Genomic DNA, 22,760 nt, shown 5'->3' with positions numbered 1-22,760 from the left:
GTGCATGCGTCCGTTTGTGTGTGTGTGTGAATGCGTCCGTTCGTGTGGGTGTGTGTGTGTGTGTGTGTGTGTGTGTGTGTGTGTGTGTGTGTGTGTGTGTGTGTGTGTGTGTGTGTGTGTGTGTGTGTGTGTGTGTGTGTGTGTGTGCCTGTACTAGGAGTGCGACAGGTGAGGCGTGGCATGACATCATGCTGTCGTGTCTGGGGGGTAAGACATGTGACCCAGACTCAGGGAACACAGAACCAGAGTGTGGCAGCACCTTCGCATACACATACTTCGTCTCCTTCATCTTCTTCTGTTCTTTCCTGGTAAGAGGACTAATCAAACCCTAGCCCCTAGACCCTAACTCCTAGACCCTAACGCCTAGACCCTAACTCTTAGATCCTAACTCCTTACTCCTAGACCCTAGACCCTAGACTCTAACCCCTAGACCCTAACCCCTAGACTCTAACCCCTAGACCCTAACCCCTAGACTCTAACCCCTAGACCCTAACCCCTAGACCCTAGACTCTAACCCCTAGACTCTAACCCCTAGACCCTTACTCCCAAATCGTATTGAAAGCTAGCTAGCTGCATCCTATTAAACCTGTCGTCTGGTTTGCTTGGTTAGCTAATAGCCAATGCCATTGCAAGCAAGGTAGGAATTAAGCTAACTAGCTAAATGGTTAGCTAGCTAGCTAGCAAGCTGCATACATGGCTCTGAGTCTGGCTGGCACTGGCAAGAGTATGTTGAAATAAATTGTTGAATTGTTAGGTAGGTAGTTAGTTATCTATCTAGTTGTAGCCAGAGGACTTTCTACAACTTCTAGCTAGCAGCATTAGAAAAGCTAGCTGCAGACTGCAGGCACATTGGCTACCTAGCAACATGACATTATTTGTAATTTCTGGAGGCAGTGTAAACACAGTTTGAGCTAGCCCACCAAGGCCAGCCCAACCCTGGTTGACTTTAAAGTGCCAATGGAAACGAGGCTTCAGTAGTTCTAGAAGAGGATATTCAGACACTCTTGGAGGACAATGGAAGTTGATTTGAAAATGCTTCTTTCATTTTCAATCCAATCTGTTTCAGCCTGTAATAACTGGGTCTGGTTGAATGGATTTTTGCAACTCAATGAACAGGTCACAGACTTTGTAATGTTACCGTATTGCATAACATTTGGAGTTGTATTTTTTGGTATCTAATAATTGTTGCTGTGTAGATGCTGAATCTGTTTTTGACTGTGTGTGTGTGTGTGTGTGTGTGTGTGTGTGTGTGTGTGTGTGTGTGTGTGTGTGTGTGTGTGTGTGTGTGTGTGTGTGTGTGTGTGTGTGTGTGTGTGTGTGTGTGTGTGTGTGTGTGTGTGTGTGTGTGTGTGTGTGTGTGTGTGCGTAGATGCTGAATCTATTTGTGGCTGTCATCATGGATAACTTTGAGTACCTGACCAGAGACTCATCTATACTGGGTCCTCATCACCTGGACGAGTACGTCCGGATATGGGCCGAGTATGACCCCGCTGCCTGGTGAGTCACACACACACACACACACATAAACGCACACAGATACACACATACACACACATGAACGCACTGCTGTAGACACTATCACCGATGTACATGTGTACAGACTATTCATGTTTAATCATACGGACAAAATGTTTTGTTCATTTACACTTGACTAATGTATGACTAAATAGGCACATACAGATATCCACTTACGTCAAACTCATATACGGACACAGCATCATACACATGATTAACATTGTTGACTGTACAGTAACTCTAACCCATGCCTTTCTCTCCTAATACACTTTTGTCATAGCTTCTCATTCTAACCTTAAACCCTTAACTGAAAACCGCAAACCTGACCCCAGTCATGTGACCAGTCACGTGACAGAGGAGACGATTTCAACTGATAATAAACCATAGCGTTAGATAGAGGACTGTAGATGGATTTAACCCATTTTGACATTGCTGTCACAGACACCATAATGGCACAGATACAAATATGAGTCCTCTATCTAACTCTATGTAATAAACTGACCACACGGACGTGGGAGTTTAGTGATACTGATGATGATGGAGTTAACAGGGAACAGGTGCTTCTGTACCTGACCAACTAACCAGCCGTTCTGTCTCTCGTCTTTCTTGCTCTCCTTTGTCGTTCTCTCTCTTTCTGTTTCCAAAGTGTTGATATTGTGGAGGCCCTTAAATCTATGTACTGTGAACTCAGTGACTACCCGGCTGTAACACTCCCTCAGTGTGTGTGTGTGTGTGTGTGTGTGTGTGTGTGTGTGTGTGTGTGTGTGTGTGTGTGTGTGTGTGTGTGTGTGTGTGTGTGTGTGTGTGTGTGTGTGTGTGTGTGTGTGTGTGTGTGTGTGTGTGTGTGTGTGTGTGTGTGTGTGTGTGTGTGTGTGTGTGATGCTTGTTAGACTGATTTATACTCTTGTTCTCCTCTGTGCTCTCTCACTCTGTCTATCCTCCCTCTCCCCCTCCCTCCCTCTCTCTCTCTCTCTCTCTCTCTCTCTCTCTCTCTCTCTCTCTCCGTGTATCCCTTCCTCCTCTAACCTCCCTGTATTCTTCTTGCAGCGGGCGCATACATTATAAGGATATGTACAGTTTATTGAGAGTAATCTCCCCTCCTCTGGGCTTGGGCAAGAAATGCCCTCATAGGGTGGCCTGCAAGGTTTGGACCAAACTATAACACAACGTTTACGCAACCTGCTCGTTCTGTCTCTCACTCAGAGACTTGGGAATGAATGTTACGCTCTATCTCTCTTTTTCTGATTTTCCTTTATCACTTCTTCATGGTCATTTCTTATTAGATTTTGGTTTGGTTTGGTTTGTAGTCATCCACGGTCACCATCTTGCTTTGGTTTTCTTATTAATATTGGTATGCATTCTTGATTATGATAGAGGAGAATGTTTGGGACAATGCAGAACACACCACACCTGTTTAGTAGCAACTGTCTGAAGCATGATGTTGTAGGCGTGCACTGCACTTGCTATCTGTACTGTACGATTCACTACTACAAACGATTCACTGCTACAAACGATTCACTACTTGCACATTTTTCAATGAATGAATCCGGGTTGTTGGGGTCAATTGCATTTCAATTCACTCTGTTCAGGAAGTAAACTGAAATTCCAATTCCAGTTCCATGCGTTTCAGTGAGAAAAATGACTTCCTAAATTGACTGAATTGAAATAGAATTGACCCCAACCCCGGAGTCAATACTGTATCAACGAAACAAGACACAAGAAATTGGAACCATTGTGTTTTCTTGGTTTGTGCTGTCTGTCTAACCATGACCAGGGCCAGACCATGGTACAACAGGGTTCTAGCATCGTGCATTGTTCTAGAATGGGGGGGTTGGGTCCGGATGGTGGGATGGGGAGGGGGTGGGTTTGGGAGGGGTTTGGGGGAAGGGTTGCAAAATTCCTGGGACCTTTCCCAAAATTCTCAGGTTTTCCAGCAATCCTGGTTCTCTGCTGATTCCGGGAATCTTCCAAACAGAATTTCTGGGAAAACCGGTGAATTTAGGGAAAGGTCCCAGAACTGTACAACCCTAGTTGGGGGGTAAAAGGAAGTGCATTGACATGACCATTTGTGACATCACCACCCCAGCAGCGGTGCTTTTCCTTGCCTGCTAGAAGCCCCACTGCACGTTCTATACGAGAGGAGACACAAACACCCCTTTTACCTCCCTGCATAGAACGCTGTGTTATTACAGCTACTTATACTAAAACTACACCTCCCCCACCCCCCTCTCTCCCCCTCTCTCCCCCTCGTCTCCCCGAGATAGCCAACCAGAGCTGAGTCTCTATCTTTCTTAACCTCCCCTCTCTCTCCCCTCTCTCTCCCCTCTCGTAACCACTCTTCCGACCAAACAATAACCTCTGTGTATTTGTTTCCCCCTTTCTTGTTGTTCCTTTCTCCTCTCGTCTCCCCCCCCCCTCTCTCCTCCACCCCCATGCACCTCTCGTTCGTGTGTCAACCCAAACTCCCTACCCTCCCACCCCCACCCCCTCATTGGTTTTTCATTTCTTGGTTGTCCGTCCACGTTTGTCGTCGTTGCTGGTGTGTGTGTGTGTGTGTGTGTCCGGGTGGGCATACTACCACTACTACAGCGGCCGAATCACTTACAATGACATGTATCAGATGCTCAGGTACATGTGTCCACCGTTAGGCCTGGGGAAGAGGTGCCCTGCCCGGGTCGCCTACAAGGTAGACTCCCCCCCTCCCCCCTCCCTTTCCCTCCTTCCCCCTCCCTCCATCGCCCCTCCAAACTCCTAAAACTCAGCGCTGTCATTATTGTCTGTTAGTGGTGGTGTGATGGTGAGCACTGTTTTTTATTATCGGTCGGAACTGGGGATGGGAGGATGAACGGAGGGAGGGATGGATGGAGGGAGGGATGAACGGAGGGAGGGAGGGATGGATGGAGGGAGGGATGGTCGTGAAGTGGAATGATAGGGAAATGATAGTCAGTCCCTGCGACCCTCCAGATACACTAAGCCAGAGGAGCAAGGGAACGGAGGACGCCTTGTCTGCCCTTCTGCACCCTGCATGGACCTATACACACTCACATACACAGATTTCTCTGGTTTTGCCCACATTTGGTAACGTGGTCTTCCAAGTAGAACCAATGTAAAAACTGTGCACCACAGCCTTCTGGAAGTCAAGTATCCATGATCTCAGGTCAGCCATACTCTATTGGATCGGTGATATTACCAATTTACTTGGTTTTGGCATCAAAAGGAACGTTTTTTTGTTAAAAACTGAAATGATTTTAAATAAGCCCTCGCAGTATGAGTGGTTTTACATTTACTAACATATTAATGGGTATCTATCTGCAGTGTTTCTTCCATTGGAGAGCCGGTAGGCACACTGGCATGTACTGTGCTGAATATTACTCCGGGCGCTCTCACTCACACACACACATGAACAGACAAAGGGATGCGGGTACAGAAGGACAGGGAAGGGTGTGTGTCTTGAGTCCTCTGAGTCTCTCATTCCTGTGGATGGCACCATAGCTACACACACTCTCACACACAGTAATTCAGACAGGTCTTCATTTCCTGACTACACACACATATACTGTATACCGTACTTCAATCTTCAGCCCTTAGCTGGGAGGGGATGATGACACCGAGACATTTGTGGCCACATTATTTGACAGGAAGTTGTTATTTGTTGATTTTAATGACAGTGAATCTACAGTATTGTGTTCACTCCCATTACAATTGACAAATAGATAGACAGTCATATCTTTATCAGTCTCTCCTTATTGTGTCTTTTCTCCCCATCTTTTCCCTTTCTTTCCTTTGAGAAGACCTGAGCTTTTTCCACCCATCCTGTTTTACTGTCAATGCAGTTCTGAACTGTTTGTCTTCATATCTTTCTCCTCCGTCTCTCTCTCTCTCTGTATCACTCCCCCCCTCTCTCTCTCTCTTTCTCTCACTGTATCACTCCCTCCCCCCCCTCTCTCTCTCTCTCTCTGTATCACTCCCCCCCTCTCTCTCTCTCTTTCTCTCACTGTATCACTCCCTCCCCCCTCTCTCACTCTCTCTCTGTATCACTCCCTCCCTCTCTCTCTCTCTGTATCACTCCCCCCTCTCTGTATCCCTCCCCTCTCTCTCTGTATCACTCCCCACTCTCTCTCTCTGTATCACTCCCCACTCTCTCTCTCTGTATCACTCCCCCCCCCCTCTCTCTCTCTTTCTCTCACTGTATCACTCCCTCCCCCCTCTCTCACTCTCTCTCTGTATCACTCCCTCCCTCTCTCTCTCTCTCTCTGTATCACTCCCCCCTCTCTGTATCCCTCCCCTCTCTCTCTGTATCACTCCCCACTCTCTCTCTCTGTATCACTCCCCCCTCTCTCTTTCTCTCTCTGTATCACTCCCCCCTCTCTCTCTCTGTATCACTCCCTCCCCCTCTCTCTCTCTCTCTCTCTCGCTCTCTTTCTCTCTCTCTTTCCTCTTCCCATAATTTGCATTCCGTCCACTTGTCTGTCAGCTTCAACTACGCCAACATTATCCAATGTCTCACTCCCTTAAATACACTCTCTCCCTCTGTCCCTCTGTCCCTCTGTCTGTCTCTGTCCCTCTATCCTACTGTCTGTCTCTGTCCCTCTATCCTACTGTCTGTCTCTGTCCCTCTATCCTACTGTCTCCCTCTATCCTACTGTCTGTCTCTGTCCCTCTATCCTACTGTCTCCCTCTATCCTACTGTCTGTCTCTGTCCCTCTATCCTACTGTCTGTCTCTATCCTACTGTCTGTCTCTGTCCCTCTATCCTACTGTCTGTCTCTATCCTACTGTCTGTCTCTGTCCCTCTATCCTACTGTCTCCCTCTATCCTACTGTCTGTCTCTGTCCCTCTATCCTACTGTCTCCCTCTATCCTACTGTCTGTCTCTGTCCCTCTATCCTACTGTCTGTCTCTATCCTACTGTCTGTCTCTGTCCCTCTATCCTACTGTCTCCCTCTATCCTACTGTCTGTCTCTATCCTACTGTCTGTCTCTGTCCCTCTATCCTACTGTCTCCCTCTATCCTACTGTCTGTCTCTGTCCCTATGTCCAACTGTCTGTCTCTGTTCCTATGACTCTGTCACTATTCTACTGTTTGTCTCTGTGTTACCGTCTGTCTCTGTCCCTCTGTCCTACTGTCTGTCTCTGTCCTTTCTGTCCTCTCTTCTCCCTGCTCCTTCTCTCCACTCTGTCCAGGGATGTGTCCCAAATGGAACCCTATTCCATATACAGTGCACTACTTTCAACTAGAGCGCTATGGGCCCTGGTCAAAAGTAGTGCACTACATTGGGAATAGGGTGCTATTTGGGACAGGGTGCCATTTGGGACGCAGCCCAGCAAATCCCTATTGCATACAGTATGTCACTCATGGAAATCCCTAGTGTTCATGGATAACAACGATGATAGATGCTGTGATGGCTTATGTGGGTTATATGCTAGCTTGTCGTTGTTTTAGTACACTAATCCTGAGAGAAGACTTTACGTTAAAGACCCTAACCCCTACACCACTTTCTCCCACCTGGGACTGGTCATAATCCAAGAGTAGTATTTGACCTCATTCTTACTCTTGACCTTTCTAACCTTTGTTATGGTAGTGAACTTTCCAGGAAGGCCTGCTTTGTTTGGGATATGGCCATTGGTTGGCCATTTTTGGTGATAGATTGATATGGTTTCAGTCCTCGTCTTATTCTCTTGTCTTGTTATACTCTCTCTCTCTCTTTCTCTTTCTCTCTCTCTTTCTCTCTCTCTTTCTCTCTCAATATCCTCTCTTTCTCTCTCCCCTTGAATCACGTATCGTCTTGATTTCTTGTTTTTCCTTTTTCAATGTCGTCACAACCCCGCTCCCTCTTCCTGTCCCGACTTCCTTTTTTATCTGTAGCTCCATCTCATTATAGAAACCTTCTGGTTCTAACGCCACTAACTTCTACTACTACTACTTCTCCCCTATATACAGTAGTCCACCATCTGGTTGGTCAAAAACAAATCATTCTTCTTTTTATTCTTTTCTTCTTTCAGGGAATGTTATTACTAAACATCTTTAACTGACCCCTTTTAGATAACGCAACCGTTTAGCATCGAGAGAGATCTGATCTGCCAATCCGGACCTTTGCATCACGTCTAAAAGACTAACACTAAGGACTCTTGGAATAGCCTGCATAGCTCTGTAGGAAACCATAGAGAGAAAATACAACAAATCAAAGGGATCAATAAGTCGATATCCCATGAATCCATCAAAGCTAATAGATGATGCTCTCTGTGCACGGCTGCACGACTGCTTGTCCTGGGGGGGGGGGGGGGGGGGGGGCATGCTGCTTGTGGAGGTATGTTGAATGTCGGGGATCTGGGGGGTGTTGGGGAAAGCATGTGTCCGTTGCATTCTCTGTTGCATGGCTTGTTGCTATGGACACCTGGAGGCTGTGGATGTAGGCTGCGACGACTGTTGCCACACACGCTTTCGGGCATGACACGCACACTACACACACACACACACACACCACACACACACACACACACCACACACACACACACACACACACACACACACACACACACACACACACACACACTAACATCGTGTCACACGTGCTTGCCCGTCCTACGTGAGTACCCAACGCTCATGTTCAGAGGTCAAACCAATCGATGACCGACTAATAGATGTGAAAAAACAACCACCCTGGTTTTTTTTTATCTAGCAGTTCATCCATTGGTTTTACCTGTTTAGAAATAAATAAATCCAAAACATGTAGCGAACCTCCATACAGGTAGGGGGAGCTCTATAGCAGATGCCTTGATAAAACACACTAGTCTCCTGATGAAGAGTAATACAACTACGCCAGTGATACTACTGTTTGCTATGTCTTGCAGTCTATTCCAGTATATTCTGTTAATATACTGTGTGTTAGTGGGAGGGTAAAGGGGGTTGTATGTGTACATGTGTGTACATTTGTGTGTAATAAGATGCGTGAATGCGTACCGTTGCATTCACACATTATTAGGGAACATGGGCATAGGTTGGGTCAGTTGGTCGTCGGCCATTGTGGTGCCGTGTGGCTCTTGGCTCTCGCAGTCGCTTATTCTGTAGCAGACGGCCCATTGGATAAATGTGTAGTTGTTTGAGTATCACTTGCCAATCAGGAGACAATCAGGAAGTACTTTTCCACTGTTTCCTTTGGAAAAGGCAGTTTTACAGTTTGGAAATCATACTGTGGTTACTACATATGACAAAGTCCTTTAGCACACACAGACACAACATAGGCCTACAAGGGACCTCTGACAATCAAGATACTGCAAGTGGGGTTGGGTTAAATTCCATTTAGATTCAGTCACTTCGGGAGATGAATTGAAATTGACTTTTTTTTTCTATGAGGATTTCTTTCAATTCATGAATTGGATTTCAATTCCCTCCGTGAACTGTGGGGTGAAACTGAATTGCACCAAATGTCTGTGTCTTCAGAATCAGACAGAGTCGAACATATACCTGGCTAAATAAAGAAAGTAGATAAGATTACCGAGACTGAAACCTTTTTTGGCTGTTGCCCTATCGAGCTCCCTCAATCTTGGCCCCTCCCTTTTCCCCTTACCTGGAGGTTCAGACCCCACCCCCTACCACAGACACGCTCTCTTTCCTCAACCTCTCCACCTGATTGGCTCTCCACAGAGGCTGCTGCGCATGGACTTGCCGGTTGCCGAGGACAACTCAGTGCATTTCAACTCCACCCTCATGGCTCTGATTCGGACAGCGCTCGATATCAAGATTGCCAAGGGTACGACCTTCTCCCCTCCTCCTTTTCTGTCTCTCTTTATCTACTAAACTTTTTCAGCTGTCCTTTTTTACTATTTTTGCCAATGCCATTCTGATCTGTTGTTTCCTACCTTTTCCCTCCCTACTTTCTTTCTTTCTGTCTTGCTTTCTTGCTTTCTTGCTTCTTGCTTTTATTCTTCCTCTCTGTTTCTCTTTTTCTGTCTGTCTTTCATTCTTTCGTTCTATCTCTTTCTTTCATTCTTTCTTTCTTTCTCTCTCTTTCTTTCTACCTTTATTTTCTTCCTACCATAGGTATGGTATCAGTCCTGTCCTTCCAGATAGTGGTGATATACCAAACATTTATAAATGCTCAGGAAGTTGTGGATTAATCCAAATCTTTGTTTGTTTGTGTGAATGTGTACATGTGTGGCTGGATAACTTGTTTTTTTGCATGCATATTTGTGTGTGCGCGCGTGTGTGTGTGTGCGCGTGTGTGTGGGCTTGCTCTGCTGCCTGCGTGTGCGTACGTGTGTTTGCGCTTGCGTATGTACTTTCGTACGTGCGCGTGTTTGCACTTGTGTGTGTGTGCTTTCCTGCATACCTGCGTGTGCGTATGCCCACATGTGTGTGTGTGTGTGTGTGTGTGTGTGTGTGCGTATGCCCACGTGTGTGTGTGTGTGTGTGTGTGTGTGTGTGTGTGTGTGTGTGTGTGTGTGTGTGTGTCTTGACGTGTGTGTTGGGCAACACAGGAGGAGCTGACAAACATCAGATGGATGCTGAGCTAAGGAAAGAAATGATGGCCATTTGGCCCAACCTCTCTCAGAAGAACCTAGACCTGCTGGTCACGCCACACAAGTGTAAGTTACACCACGAAACGTAAAACACACACTACGAGGTGTGTGTGTGTGTGTAAGTGTGTCCGACGATCACCAATTCACCAAGAGGACAGCTTCTACTAATTGTAGTCACTCACTGCTTCGCCCCCCCTGATCAGGACCACCACGGACCATCTCCCTACTTATACACACTCATGTTCATACACACAACCCCTCCCGCCTACACACACACACACACACACACACACACACACACACACACACACACACACACACACACACACAAACACAAACACGTACAACCATAACTCCCTCTGTACATCCTCACCTCTCCCTACTTACATTTCTTAGAAAACATAAACACACTCACACAATCCCTTCTTTACCCCCAGTCAGTCAGTTCCTGCATCAGGGGGTGCCTGCTATAGACCCTAGCCCTCTATAGAAGTCTTTTCACTACAGGGAGTATGGGCCTCAACATAGGCTTAGTGAGAGTCATGTTATAGTAGTACAAGTATAGTAGTAGTATAGTAACAGTGTTATTATTATAATAAGGAAGATATCAAATGTTCTACACACAGTGTAGTGTAGCATGCTGCCTTGGTGTTAAATATAACTTGAATTTATTAATTTAAAGTTATACTTCACTGAAAGTAGAGCAGCATGCAATGTTGATAAAGTACTTCATAGTATTGCACTATACAATTACTGTTATCCTAAAGTATTATTCTACTTTGCTCTAAGTTGATATGCTGGGGGACCTCGAGCCATTTCTCTGGGAATAGATCATCATTTATATTTCACAGTAAAGAGGTGTATTTTAGTGTCAAACAAAGCTCCATATTTATCCTCATGTTTAACGTTATCCGCATCATCCAAACTCTGCGTGCCAATCTCGAGTTTTTGGAGAGAGAAGTGGAGCTCCTGTTTCCTCAGGCGTAGGATTGACGTGAAGTGATGATCTATGGTCAACGTGAAATGACAATATAGTCCTCTATAGAAACCGTTGAAGCACTATGCCTGTTCAAATTAAAGTCAAAGACAATATTTCAGTTAAAGACAGAAAAGAACTGATTGTGAAAAGACTATCAGCTCTGTTGTATACTGTACAGTGTTGTAAATATGTTGTATATGTGTTGTATTTGGTTGTACCTGTACTTGTATCTGCAGGCAATTCTCAAATGACACCATTACCATATTCCCAGTATAGTACATAGCATAGTGTATATTATTGCTTATATACTGCTATTAATAGTGCATATATAATGCATATATTCCCTATAGAGGGGATAATATATAGTATAGTGCACTACTTTCAACCACAACCTTATGGTCGTGTATTTCTGTGTACAGGGTGTCATTTGATGCAGTTAGCGTGTGTTATGTATGTAGGGTGAATCTAAAAAGTGTTTCCTTGATTCCTTTCATCCTTGATTCCTTTCGTCCTTGATTCTTGAGTCATTGCATTATTGGCTCGTTCTCAAAACATATTGGAAGAGAAGGTCTGAGGGGTGGAACCTCGGATATTTTCCCCCAATGCAATTTTTTTTAAAGGAGGTAGACGAATCAAGGACTTTAAGATTTACCCTACAGTTGCGGCCACTGAAATGTTTGCTTTCTAAAAACCAAACCCACCGTTAGGAGACATAGAGTGAAGTGTTGTCCACACGTTGGCAGCAATTGTTTTCCCAATACAGCAACACGACCTAACTTTTTAGTGCCCGCAACTGTCTGTATGTGTGTGTGGTGTCGTAGCATGGTCGGTCCCCCACTCCCATCCCCCTCTCTCTCGTCTCACGGCTCAGGGTCCCATCCACATTGTGGTCTAATCGAGGCAGGGTAACTTGTCCCTCTCTCAGCAGCCACTGACCTGACGGTGGGGAAGATCTACGCTGCCATGATGATCATGGAGTATTACAGACAGAGCAAGGCCAAGAAGCTCCAGGCCCTACGCGAGGAGCAGGTACCCACTAGACCCAGACCCACCCCTGAGACCTCCAAAAAACACCCCAGAACTGACTCTTCCTTCCCCCTTAGATCCCCTTCCCAAACCTGTCCAGCTCTCCATAGCCTCTCTTGCCTCCAGACACCCATGCTCCCACACCCCAGTGAACCCCAAATCATCCAACCCCCTTAGCTCCCCTTCCTTTAGCTCCTCAACTCTTCCTCCAGCCTTTACCCACCATCCAGAACCCCCATGGCTGCTATTCTTGGTCCTTCAAACCCCAGCACCCCCTTTCTACTTCCTGCCCCCATAGCTCCCCTTTCCAGACCTCCATAGCCTCCCTTCCCTCCAGACCTACTCCTTTGCTAGACCCCGTTTCCTGGCCCCCTTGGACCCTTTCCAGGACCTCCATCGCTGCCCTCCTTGGTCCGTCAACCCCCTAGCCCTTTATTTCCACCTTGCCCCCCCAACCCCCCCTCGCTCGTCCTCCCACATCAACCTCCTCCGCCTTGGAACCCTCCCGATGAGCACTGCCTGGTCCTGGGTTTCCCCTGTGGCATGCTAACTCCAGTTACCTCTCTCTCTCTACTCCGGCACCAGGCTGTTTCTGCCTGGTCCTGGGTTACCCCTGTAGCATGCTAACTCCAGTTACCTCTCTCTCTCTACTCCGGCACCAGGCTGTTTCTGCCTGGTCCTGGGTTTCCCCTGTGGCATGCTAACTCCAGTTACCTCTCTCTCTCTACTCCGGCACCAGGCTGTTTCTGCCTGGTCCTGGGTTACCCCTGTAGCATGCTAACTCCAGTTACCTCTCTCTCTCTACTCCGGCACCAGGCTGTTTCTGCCTGGTCCTGGGTTACCCCTGTAGCATGCTAACTCCAGTTACCTCTCTCTCTCTACTCCGGCACCAGGCTGTTTCTGCCTGGTCCTGGGTTACCCCTGTAGCATGCTAACTCCAGTTACCTCTCTCTCTCTACTCCGGCACCAGGCTGTTTCTGCCTGGTCCTGGGTTTCCCCTGTGGCATGCTAACTCCAGTTACCTCTCTCTCTCTACTCCGGCACCAGGCTGTTTCTGCCTGGTCCTGGGTTACCCCTGTAGCATGCTAACTCCAGTTACCTCTCTCTCTCTACTCCGGCACCAGGCTGTTTCTGCCTGGTCCTGGGTTACCCCTGTAGCATGCTAACTCCAGTTACCTCTCTCTCTCTACTCCGGCACCAGGCTGTTTCTGCCTGTTTCCCAGTTAGCATGATGGATGGCTATCGTAGGATGATGCCCGGCCTGGCTCTTCCACTCGCTATCTCTTTACCTTTACTCTACCATTACTATACCCCCCTCCTACCCATTACTTTACCCCCCTCATACCCACCACTTGTATATTTACTTAAAGGGGCAATCTGCAGTTCAAACAATAAAACTAAATCGCAGATTGCCCCTTTAAGGCCTTCTTTGAACTCCTCCCCTTTTAAAGCATGAGGGGATAAAGGGTGTAGTGGTGAGGAGAAGGGGGGGGGATGTTTTAAACTGTCAAATTGCAATTGTTTTGTTTTGAAATTGATATGAATAATAATGATACAACATGGCCAATGTACGTATGGACTCCTGTTGTCTATGAATGCTGTGTAAATGCACTACCTCTTAATGTGATGTGCACGGTTTCTCTAACACCATTTCTCCATTCCCTGGGATACCCCACTGTTTCTCTAACACCATTTCTCCATTCCCGGGATACCCCACTGTTTCTCTAACACCATTTCTCCATTCCCTGGGATACCCCACTGTTTCTCTAACACCATTTCTCCATTCCCTGGGATACCCCACTGTTTCTCTAACACCATTTCTCCATTCCCTGGGATACCCCACTGTTTCTCTAACACCATTTCTCCATTCCCTGGGATACCCCACTGTTTCTCTAACACCATTTCTCCATTCCCTGGGATACCCCACTGTTTCTCTAACACCATTTCTCCATTCCCTGGGATACCCCACTGTTTCTCTAACACCATTTCTCCATTCCCTGGGATACCCCACTGTTTCTCTAACACCATTTCTCCATTCCCCGGGATACCCCACTGCTCCTGTGACTCCAGTGCTGCAATCCACAGCTTTTAATGGTTTCTATCTGCCTTTAGAGGCTGAAGTTAAAGTAATGGTTCACCCCAAAACCAAAGTTTCTTAGATGTTTTCTTGGATGTTTTAAGAAACAGAATTGGCACCCGTCTTATTCTATCCAAGATCAAGTCCATGAGGCGGGGTTATCTGTGGGTATTCAGTAGGGGCGCTTTTCAGACATGAGATAAGTTGACTTAACATGGACTTAAGTAAAAAGAAATTGACTTATGTCCATGTTTTATTGACTTAAGTCCATGTTAAGTCTACTTATCTCAAGTCTCAATCGGGCCTTAGGTGAATGGAGTGTACGATATTTTAGACCCTGTCTATGAGTTGGTATGATCCTCCTGAATGCTGTCATCTCATTGGTTGCACTGACTGTCCAGTTCCATACAGGCTCCTCCTTCTCAACATCACCAGCTGGCCTGTGGTGCACAATGACAAACTATGTCTTTCTGTCTATCCCTCCTTCCCTTCTTCCCTCTTTCATTTCTCAGTTGTACTCTTTCCCTCCTTAATTCCTTTCTTTATGTCCATCACTCCTGCTCTTCTCTCCTTATTCCCTCCTTCAATCTTTTGCACCTTCCCGCCATCTCTCCTTCAATCTTTCCCACCTTCTTTCCTTAACTCTGCCTTTCTTTTCTTCCTTCCTTCCCTCCTTCCCTCCTCCCTACAACTGTTATACTACCTTTCGTTATGTCTTAATCTATTCTCCAATTTATACAGTTTATTATTTATATATATATATATATATATATATATACAGTCTTTCCTATTGTCTTTTCCTACCACTGTTTTACTGCCTGTCTTTTCACTGTTGTAATCTGTCTTTCTACCACTGTTTACCATGTCTCTCTGCCTGCCCCAGGTCTGTACCTTTCTATACATTTTGTTATGTATCACTCACTATCTATGTCACTCCTCTATCACTCTTTTGCATATTCCCTCCTTCTCCCTCTGTCTTTCTCTCCCTGTCTATCTGTCTGTCCATCCATCCCCTCGTCCCTCTGACTCGATTTGTTCTTCCAGGAGGGGGGCGGGACCTTGACTTCTCAAACCCTCCCTGATTGGTCAATCTAGGTTGACTGTCATCAGGCCTGTCTAACCAGAACCCTTCTCCCCTCTCTGTGTGCTCCTGTCTGTGTATTCCGTCATCTCTGGTTGGTTGTTTGGATGTTGAGCTGAGGTTCCTGATGTAACCATTGGACGCTCATGTAACAAAACCATCTCTGTGAATCTTCAGTGGTATTCATGAACGTGCTTTCTAGGGAAAATAGTGCACTAGTTTTGTACCTCGTCCTCCATATCCCATTTCACTTGTTAGTATATTAAAGCTAATTTTCCCAGAAGAACTCACTGTTAGCGAGCACGCTACAACCCGGGTTCACTCCCATTCATTTAGCCGTTAACATTTTAGCTTTTGGTTTGGATGAACATGACGGGATCTGTAGTCATGTAGCCATCGACACCACCACAGACCAGCCAATGGAAGACCTCCCTGCTCCCTCCACACTCCATATATGGGCGAAACAACAAAAAGGACTTCTTGAGGAGCTGTTTTGACGGAGGAAGTAGAATTTTCCTCCAGAGCCATATACAGTGCCTTCAGAAAGTATTCAAACCCCTTGACTTGTTCCACATTTTTGTTGTGTTACAGCCTGAATTCTAAATTGATTAAGTATATATTTTTTCTACCCCATAATGACAAAGTGAAAACATGTTTTTAGAAATGTTTGCAAATGTATTAACATTTTTATATTGAAATATCTTATTTACATAAGTATTCACACCCCTGAGTCAATACATGTTAGAATCACCTTTGGCAGCGATTACAGCTGTGAGTCTTTCTGGTAAGTCTCTAAGAGCTTTGCACACCTGGATTGTACAATGCTTTGTCAAGTTGGTTGTTGATCATTGCTAGACAGCCATTCTCAAGTCTTGCCGAAGATTTTCAAGCCGCTTTAAGTCAAAAACTGTAACTAGGCCACTCAAGAACATTCAATGTCGTCTTGGTAAGCAACTCCAGTGTATATTTGGCCTTGAGTGTTAGGTTATTGTCCTGCTGAAAGGTGAATTTGTCTCTCAATATCTGTTGGAAAGCAGACTGAACCAGGTTTTCCTCTAGGATTTTGCCTGTGCTTAGCTCTAGTCCTTGCCTATGACAAGCATACCCATAACATGATGCAGCCACCACCGTACTTGAAAATATGAAGAGTGGTACTCAGTGATGTATTGTGTTGGATTTGCCCTAAACATAACGCTTTGTATTCAGGATATAAGTATATTTCTTTGCAACATTTTTTGCAGTTTTATGCCTTGTTGCAAGCAGGATGCATGTTTGGAATATTTTTTATTCTGTACCGGCTTCCTTCTTTTCACTCTGTCATTTAGGTTAGTATTGTGCAGTAACTACAATGTTGTTGATTCATCCTCCGTTTTCTCCTATCACAGCCATTAAACTCTGCAACTGTTTTAAAGTCACAATTGGCCTCATGGTGAAATGCCTGAGCAGTTTCTTTCCTCTCCGGCAACCGAGTTAGCAAGGACGCCTGTATCTTTGTAGTGACTGGGTGTATTGATACACCATCCAAAGTGTAATTAATAACTTCACCATGCTCAAAGGGATACATGTTTACCCATATACCAATAGGTGCCCTTCTTTGCCAGGCATTGGAAAACCTCCCTGGTCTTTGTGGTTGAATCTGTGTTGAAATTCATTGCTCGACTGAGGGACCTTACAAATAATTGTATGTTTGGTGTACATAGATGAGGTAGTCATTCAAAAATCATGTTAAACACTATTTTTGCACACAGAGTGATTCCATGCAACTTATTATGTGACTTCTTAATCACATTTTTACTCCTGAACTTATTTAGGTTTGCCATACCAAAGGGGTTGATACTTATTGATTCAAAACATTCCAGCTTTTAATTTTGTATTCATTTATAAAAGTTTCAAAAAACATGATTCCACTTTGACATTATGTGGTATTGTGTGTAGGCCAGTGACACAAAATCTATATTTAATCAATTTTAAATGCAGGCTGTAACATAACAAAATGTGGAAAAAGTCAAGGGGTGTGAATACCTTCTGAAAGCACTGTGTGTATATATCAGTGTTGGGGTCAATTCCATTTCAATTGCAGTCAATTCAGGAAGTACAGTGAAATCCCCTTTCTCTTCAATGTTTTTCAATGAGGAAAATGTGGAATTGGAACTAAATGAATGGATGGAAATGGAATTGACCCTAACCCTGGTATATATACATTTATAAACTGGGTGGTTCAAGCCCTGAATGATGATTGTTTGACAGCCGTGGTATATCAGACTGTATACCACAGGTATGACAAAACATTTATTTTTACTGCTCTAATTACTTTGATAACCAGTTTGTAATAGCAATAAGGCACCTCGGGGGTTTGTGATATATGGCCAATATACCACGGTTAAGGCCTGTTCTTACGCATCATGCAATGCGGAGTGCCTGGACACAGCCCTTAGCCGTGGTATATTGGCCATATACCACACCTCCTCTGGCCTTATTGCTTAAATATATGGCTCTGGTTGCCACTAAGCACTGACTGACACAGGATCAGATCAGGTCTTAATTCTCCTAATGGTGAAGGTTATCAGATGGTTATGGTAATCTGATCCTAAATCTGTGGTTAAAGCAGGGGTGGGCAATTCTACCTCTGGAGGGCCAAAGTATTTGTTTCAGTCAAATAATCAGCGAGTCCTCAATTTAGACACTAATTAATTAATAACCAACTAGAAAGGGACATTTTTCAAGAAAAATTGTGTGACTTGCTTCAGCTGTCCAGAATCATTTTTATGTTGGTGAAAAAAGTTTAAATTGTTAGTGGCTAGTATTGAAAAACTGAAGCTAGTTTAGTGGTGACTATTATATATACTTAGTGCTGGGCTGGAACAAAAGCCTGCACTTCCGCCCTTCTCCAGAGCTTCAATTTCCCACTCTAGGCAACTTCTAACCTCTAAACCATTACTTTACCCAATTGTGCCACCTGGTGGGAGCATGCTGCGGTGCATCCTCTCCTTTCCTCTGTGTGTGTGTGATGTGTGGGTTATACACACCTACACACAGATGTAGGTGTGTGTGTGTGTGTCCCTGCCTGAGTGTGTCTGATGCCAGCCCGAGGCCATGTTGTATCTCACACAGAACCGAACACCGTTAATGTTTCAGCGCATGGAGCCGCCCTCCCCTGGGGGAGGAGAAGGGGGAGGCCCCGACGGGACGGGAGGAGGGATGCCAGGGGTCAACGGCCTCCCCGCCACACAGCACGACCCCAACAGCATGTGAGTAGAACCGTACACACTCTTTCTCTCTTTATCTGTCACACACACACACATGCACAAACACCCAGCACGACCCTAACGGCATGTGAGTAGAACCGTACACACTCTTTCTCTCTTTATCTGTCACACACACACACATGCACAAACACCCAGCACGACCCTAACGGCATGTGAGTAGAACCGTACACACTCTTTCTCTCTTTATCTGTCACACACACACACATGCACAAACACCCAGCACGACCCTAACAGCATGTGAGTAGTAGTGATGGGTTATACATATGCATACATGATATGTACATATACACACACAAATACATACATACGTAAGCATGCCAACACTCACAGTATGCATACTGTAGATACACACACACACACACACATATGTATACATACAGTAGAATACATATACTCATACTCACAAATGCAGGTATGGAGGCAGAGAGCCTCCAGGTTAGACCACTGGGCCAGCAACCAAAAGGTTGCTGGTTCGAATACTGGAGCCGACAAGGTGAGAAATAAAGGGTTACTTGAGCAAGGCACTTACCCCTAATTCCTCCAGGGGTGCTATACAATGACGACCCTGGCCGTGACCCCACTCCCTGTGGGTGTCTCAGGGGGAGTTGGGATATGCAACAACAACAAAAAACACTTGTATTACACACTTGTATCTAACAGGACAAATATAACCCCCCCAAAAAATTATTATTACAAGCATACAACCTGCACATACAAACACTTTGTAAATGTCTCTCATGGGGTCTGTTTCTTCTGTTTCTACACGGTGGTGGGCTTTTTAGCTGCTGCCTTCCCCAATGACTCTCTCTGTCTTCCTTCTCTGTGTCTCTCTGTCTTCCTTCTCCTTCTCTGTGTGTCTCTGTCTTCCTTCTCTGTGTCTCTCTGTCTTCCTTCTCTGTGTCTCTCTGTCTTCCTTCTCTCTGTCTTCCTTCTCTGTGTCTCTCTGTCTTCCTTCTCTGTGTCTCTCTGTCTTCCTTCTCTGTGTGTCTCTGTCTTCCTTCTCTGTGTCTCTCTGTCTTCCTTCTCTGTGTGTCTCTGTCTTCCTTCTCTGTGTCTCTCTGTCTTCCTTCTCTGTGTGTCTCTGTCTTCCTTCTCTGTCTCTCTGTCTTCCTTCTCTCTGTCTTCCTTCTCTGTGTCTCTCTGTCTTCCTTCTCTCTGCCTTCCTTCTCTGTGTCTCTCTGTCTTCCTTCTCTGTGTCTCTCTGTCTTCCTTCTCTGTGTGTCTCTGTCTTCCTTCTCTGTGTCTCTCTGTCTTCCTTCTCTGTGTCTCTCTGTCTTCCTTCTCTGTGTGTCTCTGTCTTCCTTCTCTGTGTCTCTCTGTCTTCCTTCTCCTTCTCTGTGTCTCTCTCTGTCTTCCTTCTCTGTGTGTCTCTGTGTCCTTATTTCTCTGGTGCCGTCAGACCTGTGTCCGTGTGTGTTTGTACTGTATTTGTAATTATCGAAGAGATAGTGTGGTTTTATTTGAGTGTGTGTTTTAGTCTGTGTGTGTGTGACTGTGTATTCACAAACATATGCATGTATACCTATGCATGTTTGCATAGGCATGTGACTGAGTAGGTGTATGTATTTGAGTTGGTGTGTGTGTGTTCATGAGTGCGTGCATGTATATCTGGGTTTGCGTTTGTGCGGTTACAGTATATAAGCCACTAACATCCTCCTCCATGTGTGCATTCGTGTGTGTGTGTGTGTGTGTGTGTGTGTGTGTGTGTGTGTGTGTGTGTGTGTGTGTGTGTGTGTGTGTGTGTGTGTGTGTGTGTGTGTGTGTGTGTGTGTGTGTGTGTGTGTGTGTGTGTGTGTGTCGTGCGTGCGTGCGTGCGTGCGTGCGTGCGTGCGTGCGTGCGTGCGTGCGTGCGTGCGTGCGTGCGTGCGTGCGTGCGTGCGTGCGTGCGTGCGTGCGTGCGTGCGTGCGTGCGTGCGTGCGTGCGTGTGTGCGAGTGCTTGTGTGTGTGTACCAGACCTCCAGAGGGTGGGATGACAGAGAGCCAGTCGTGGGTGACAGCTAAAGCTCAGGAGATGTTTAACAAGACGGGCAACTGGAGCCCAGAGAGACCCTACCCCGACCATCTCCATGACAACAGACACAACCCACAGGTAACGCAGCACAAACATATGGTAACGCAGTAACCGCACAAACTGAGGCCCGACTGTGATTCTATTGAGGTTTTGGGACAGTACAGTGGCTGTTAGTTTATAGGCCTACAGTTGTTCCATTGTGTCCTATAGGAGTAAACATGATGATGTCATATACTCTACACTAAATGATAACTTACAGTCATGCAATGCAGGATTGGCACGTGTTTTAAAGATATCTGTAACGCTTATATTCCGGTAAATTGTTGACAACACATGACCCTTTTCTGGAGAATGTCACTCCATTTGTATATATTACATCCTTATTCCTAACTGGTAGAAGGAAATGACTGTCAATACTGCTTGTCAGCCTGTATTTATCCCGGTGATTCACTGAGAAGGGCTTGATTGGTCAAGAGATGGACAATATTCCACCCCTCTCAGCTGTGCTGCTCTGAGTCAACTTTTGGACTGTTTGTGTCGCCCCGCTCAAGGTCTTCCTCTTCAATCTATCTCACTCTCCCTATATCTACGTTTCACTCAGTGAAGTAACTATGTTCAACCTCCCACCCCTTACTGACACACTCTCTTTCTGTCCTCTCTCACTCTCTCGCGTCTCTCTCCAACACTCTCATGCCATCTCTTGGCCCATCCTCACTGACCCCTGGCTCAAACCAAGTCTTGGGCCTACAGGTGGGTGGTAGATGGGCTCCCCCCACTCTCTCTACCTGTTGGACTGTGCCAAGCCCACCCTGGTCTCATCTCTCTCAGTCAAATTAGTGGAGAACCATAGATATGCATGTTTTGTGTGTTTTTTGTTATACTGTATAAAAACATAGAAAGACAGTGCATTCGGAAAGTATTCAGACCCTTTCACTTTTTACACATTTTGTTACGTTACAGCCTTATTCTAAAATGGATTAAATTGTTTTTTTTCCCCTTCATCAATCTACACACAATGCCCCATAATGACAAAGGATAAACTGTTTATATTTTTTTTTTACAAATGTATAAATAAATAAACCACGGAAATATCACATAAGTATTCCATTTACTCAGTACTTGGTTGAAGCACCTTTGGCAGCGATTACAGCCTCAAGTTTTTTGGGGTATGACACTACAAGCTTGGCACACTTGGATTTGGTGAGTTTCTCCCATTCTTGTCTGCAGATCCTCTCAAGCTCTGTCAGGTTGGATGTGTAGCGTCGCTGCACAGCTATTTTCAGGTCTCTCCAGTGTCGTGTCTTTGGCATCATTAAACTGAAGACTGTTTAGTTTATCAAATCAATTCTCTGTAATTATTATTACGTGATTAACTAATCAGTTAAATGTAATTAACTAGGAAGTCGGGGCACCAACGAAAATATTCAGATTACAAAGTTATAATTTTCCTAATATAACTTTCAGATATTTTAATATCTGATCAATTAGTCTTCTAATTAATGAATTATTCTTTACCTCACGTTAGTCTCATTCCAAACGTCGTAAATTGTTGGTTATCTGCACGAACCCAGTCTTCACTATGAGTCATCCATACATCAATTGTCTTAAAATCATTTATTTGCTAACTAACTAAATAATCACAGAAATGCACAAACAAACAAGTAGATATGGTTACAAAGAAATGGTAGGGGAATGTGCCCTAGTGGGCTAAACCGGCATGGCAGCTTGTTAGACAGAGGGACTGAGAAGGGCGCGAAAGATAAGAGACTACAAAGTTGATAATTATTACAATTGAAATGCTAACCCTTTGCACATGAACGCTCACTCATTCGGGACTAATTGCAATCAATATATATATTTACACTCAGTGTGTCGTCGTGGTCTCTGTGGTAAAGTTTGTTTCTGTTGGAGAGTTTGTCCGCCCTCTCTCTCTCTGCCGTGGTTCGACTGGATAGTTCAGAATAACATTCAGCAATGTTGTTATAGAATAGATGTTTCAGCGGTTGTCAGCCTTTGCATTCACGGGTACTTAATTTCTAGCTGCAGACTAGTAATTAGTATCGAAGAGTAGCTCTTATTCTGTTGGATCGATAGTCTCAGAGTTTAACCACATGGTATGGTTAAGAATTCAGCAATCTACTCAAACCTTAGCCCTCTCGGTTATCGCGGTAAGCTGGTCTGGGCTCAAACCTTAGCCCTCTCGTAATTGAGGTAAGGTTGGTCTCAAGATAAATTCTCAAGGTGGGGGTTATATTCGGAAGAGCAGAAAGGGGCTTTCCCATGACGC

General features: G+C 45.2%; 1 protein-coding gene across 7 annotated transcripts in view; it reads left to right on the top strand.

Moving 5' to 3' along the window:
* LOC106592565 (calcium voltage-gated channel subunit alpha1 Ab) overlaps nt 1-22,760 on the top strand; it is a 181,969-nt gene that overhangs the window by 141,565 nt on the left and 17,644 nt on the right. For 5 of the 7 annotated variants that reach the window (XM_082958730.1, XM_082958729.1, XM_082958726.1 and 2 more), the window contains exons 36-43: nt 158-308; nt 1,370-1,497; nt 2,563-2,659; nt 9,158-9,263; nt 9,991-10,098; nt 11,937-12,040; nt 18,307-18,443; nt 20,416-20,551. In XM_082958730.1, coding sequence (XP_082814856.1) covers nt 158-308; nt 1,370-1,497; nt 2,563-2,659; nt 9,158-9,263; nt 9,991-10,098; nt 11,937-12,040; nt 18,307-18,443; nt 20,416-20,551 — 967 coding nt within the window. The remainder of the gene's footprint in view (nt 1-157; nt 309-1,369; nt 1,498-2,562; nt 2,660-9,157; nt 9,264-9,990; nt 10,099-11,936; nt 12,041-18,306; nt 18,444-20,415; nt 20,552-22,760) is intronic. The other 2 variants (XM_082958725.1, XM_082958728.1) reach the window with 2 other exon arrangements.

The sequence above is a fragment of the Salmo salar genome, chromosome 12, assembly GCF_965601325.2.
Source record: "Salmo salar chromosome 12, fSalSal1, whole genome shotgun sequence".
Lineage (NCBI taxonomy): Eukaryota > Metazoa > Chordata > Actinopteri > Salmoniformes > Salmonidae > Salmo > Salmo salar.
Note: the sequence above shows the minus strand (reverse complement) of the source record. Positions and strands in the feature narration are given on the sequence as shown.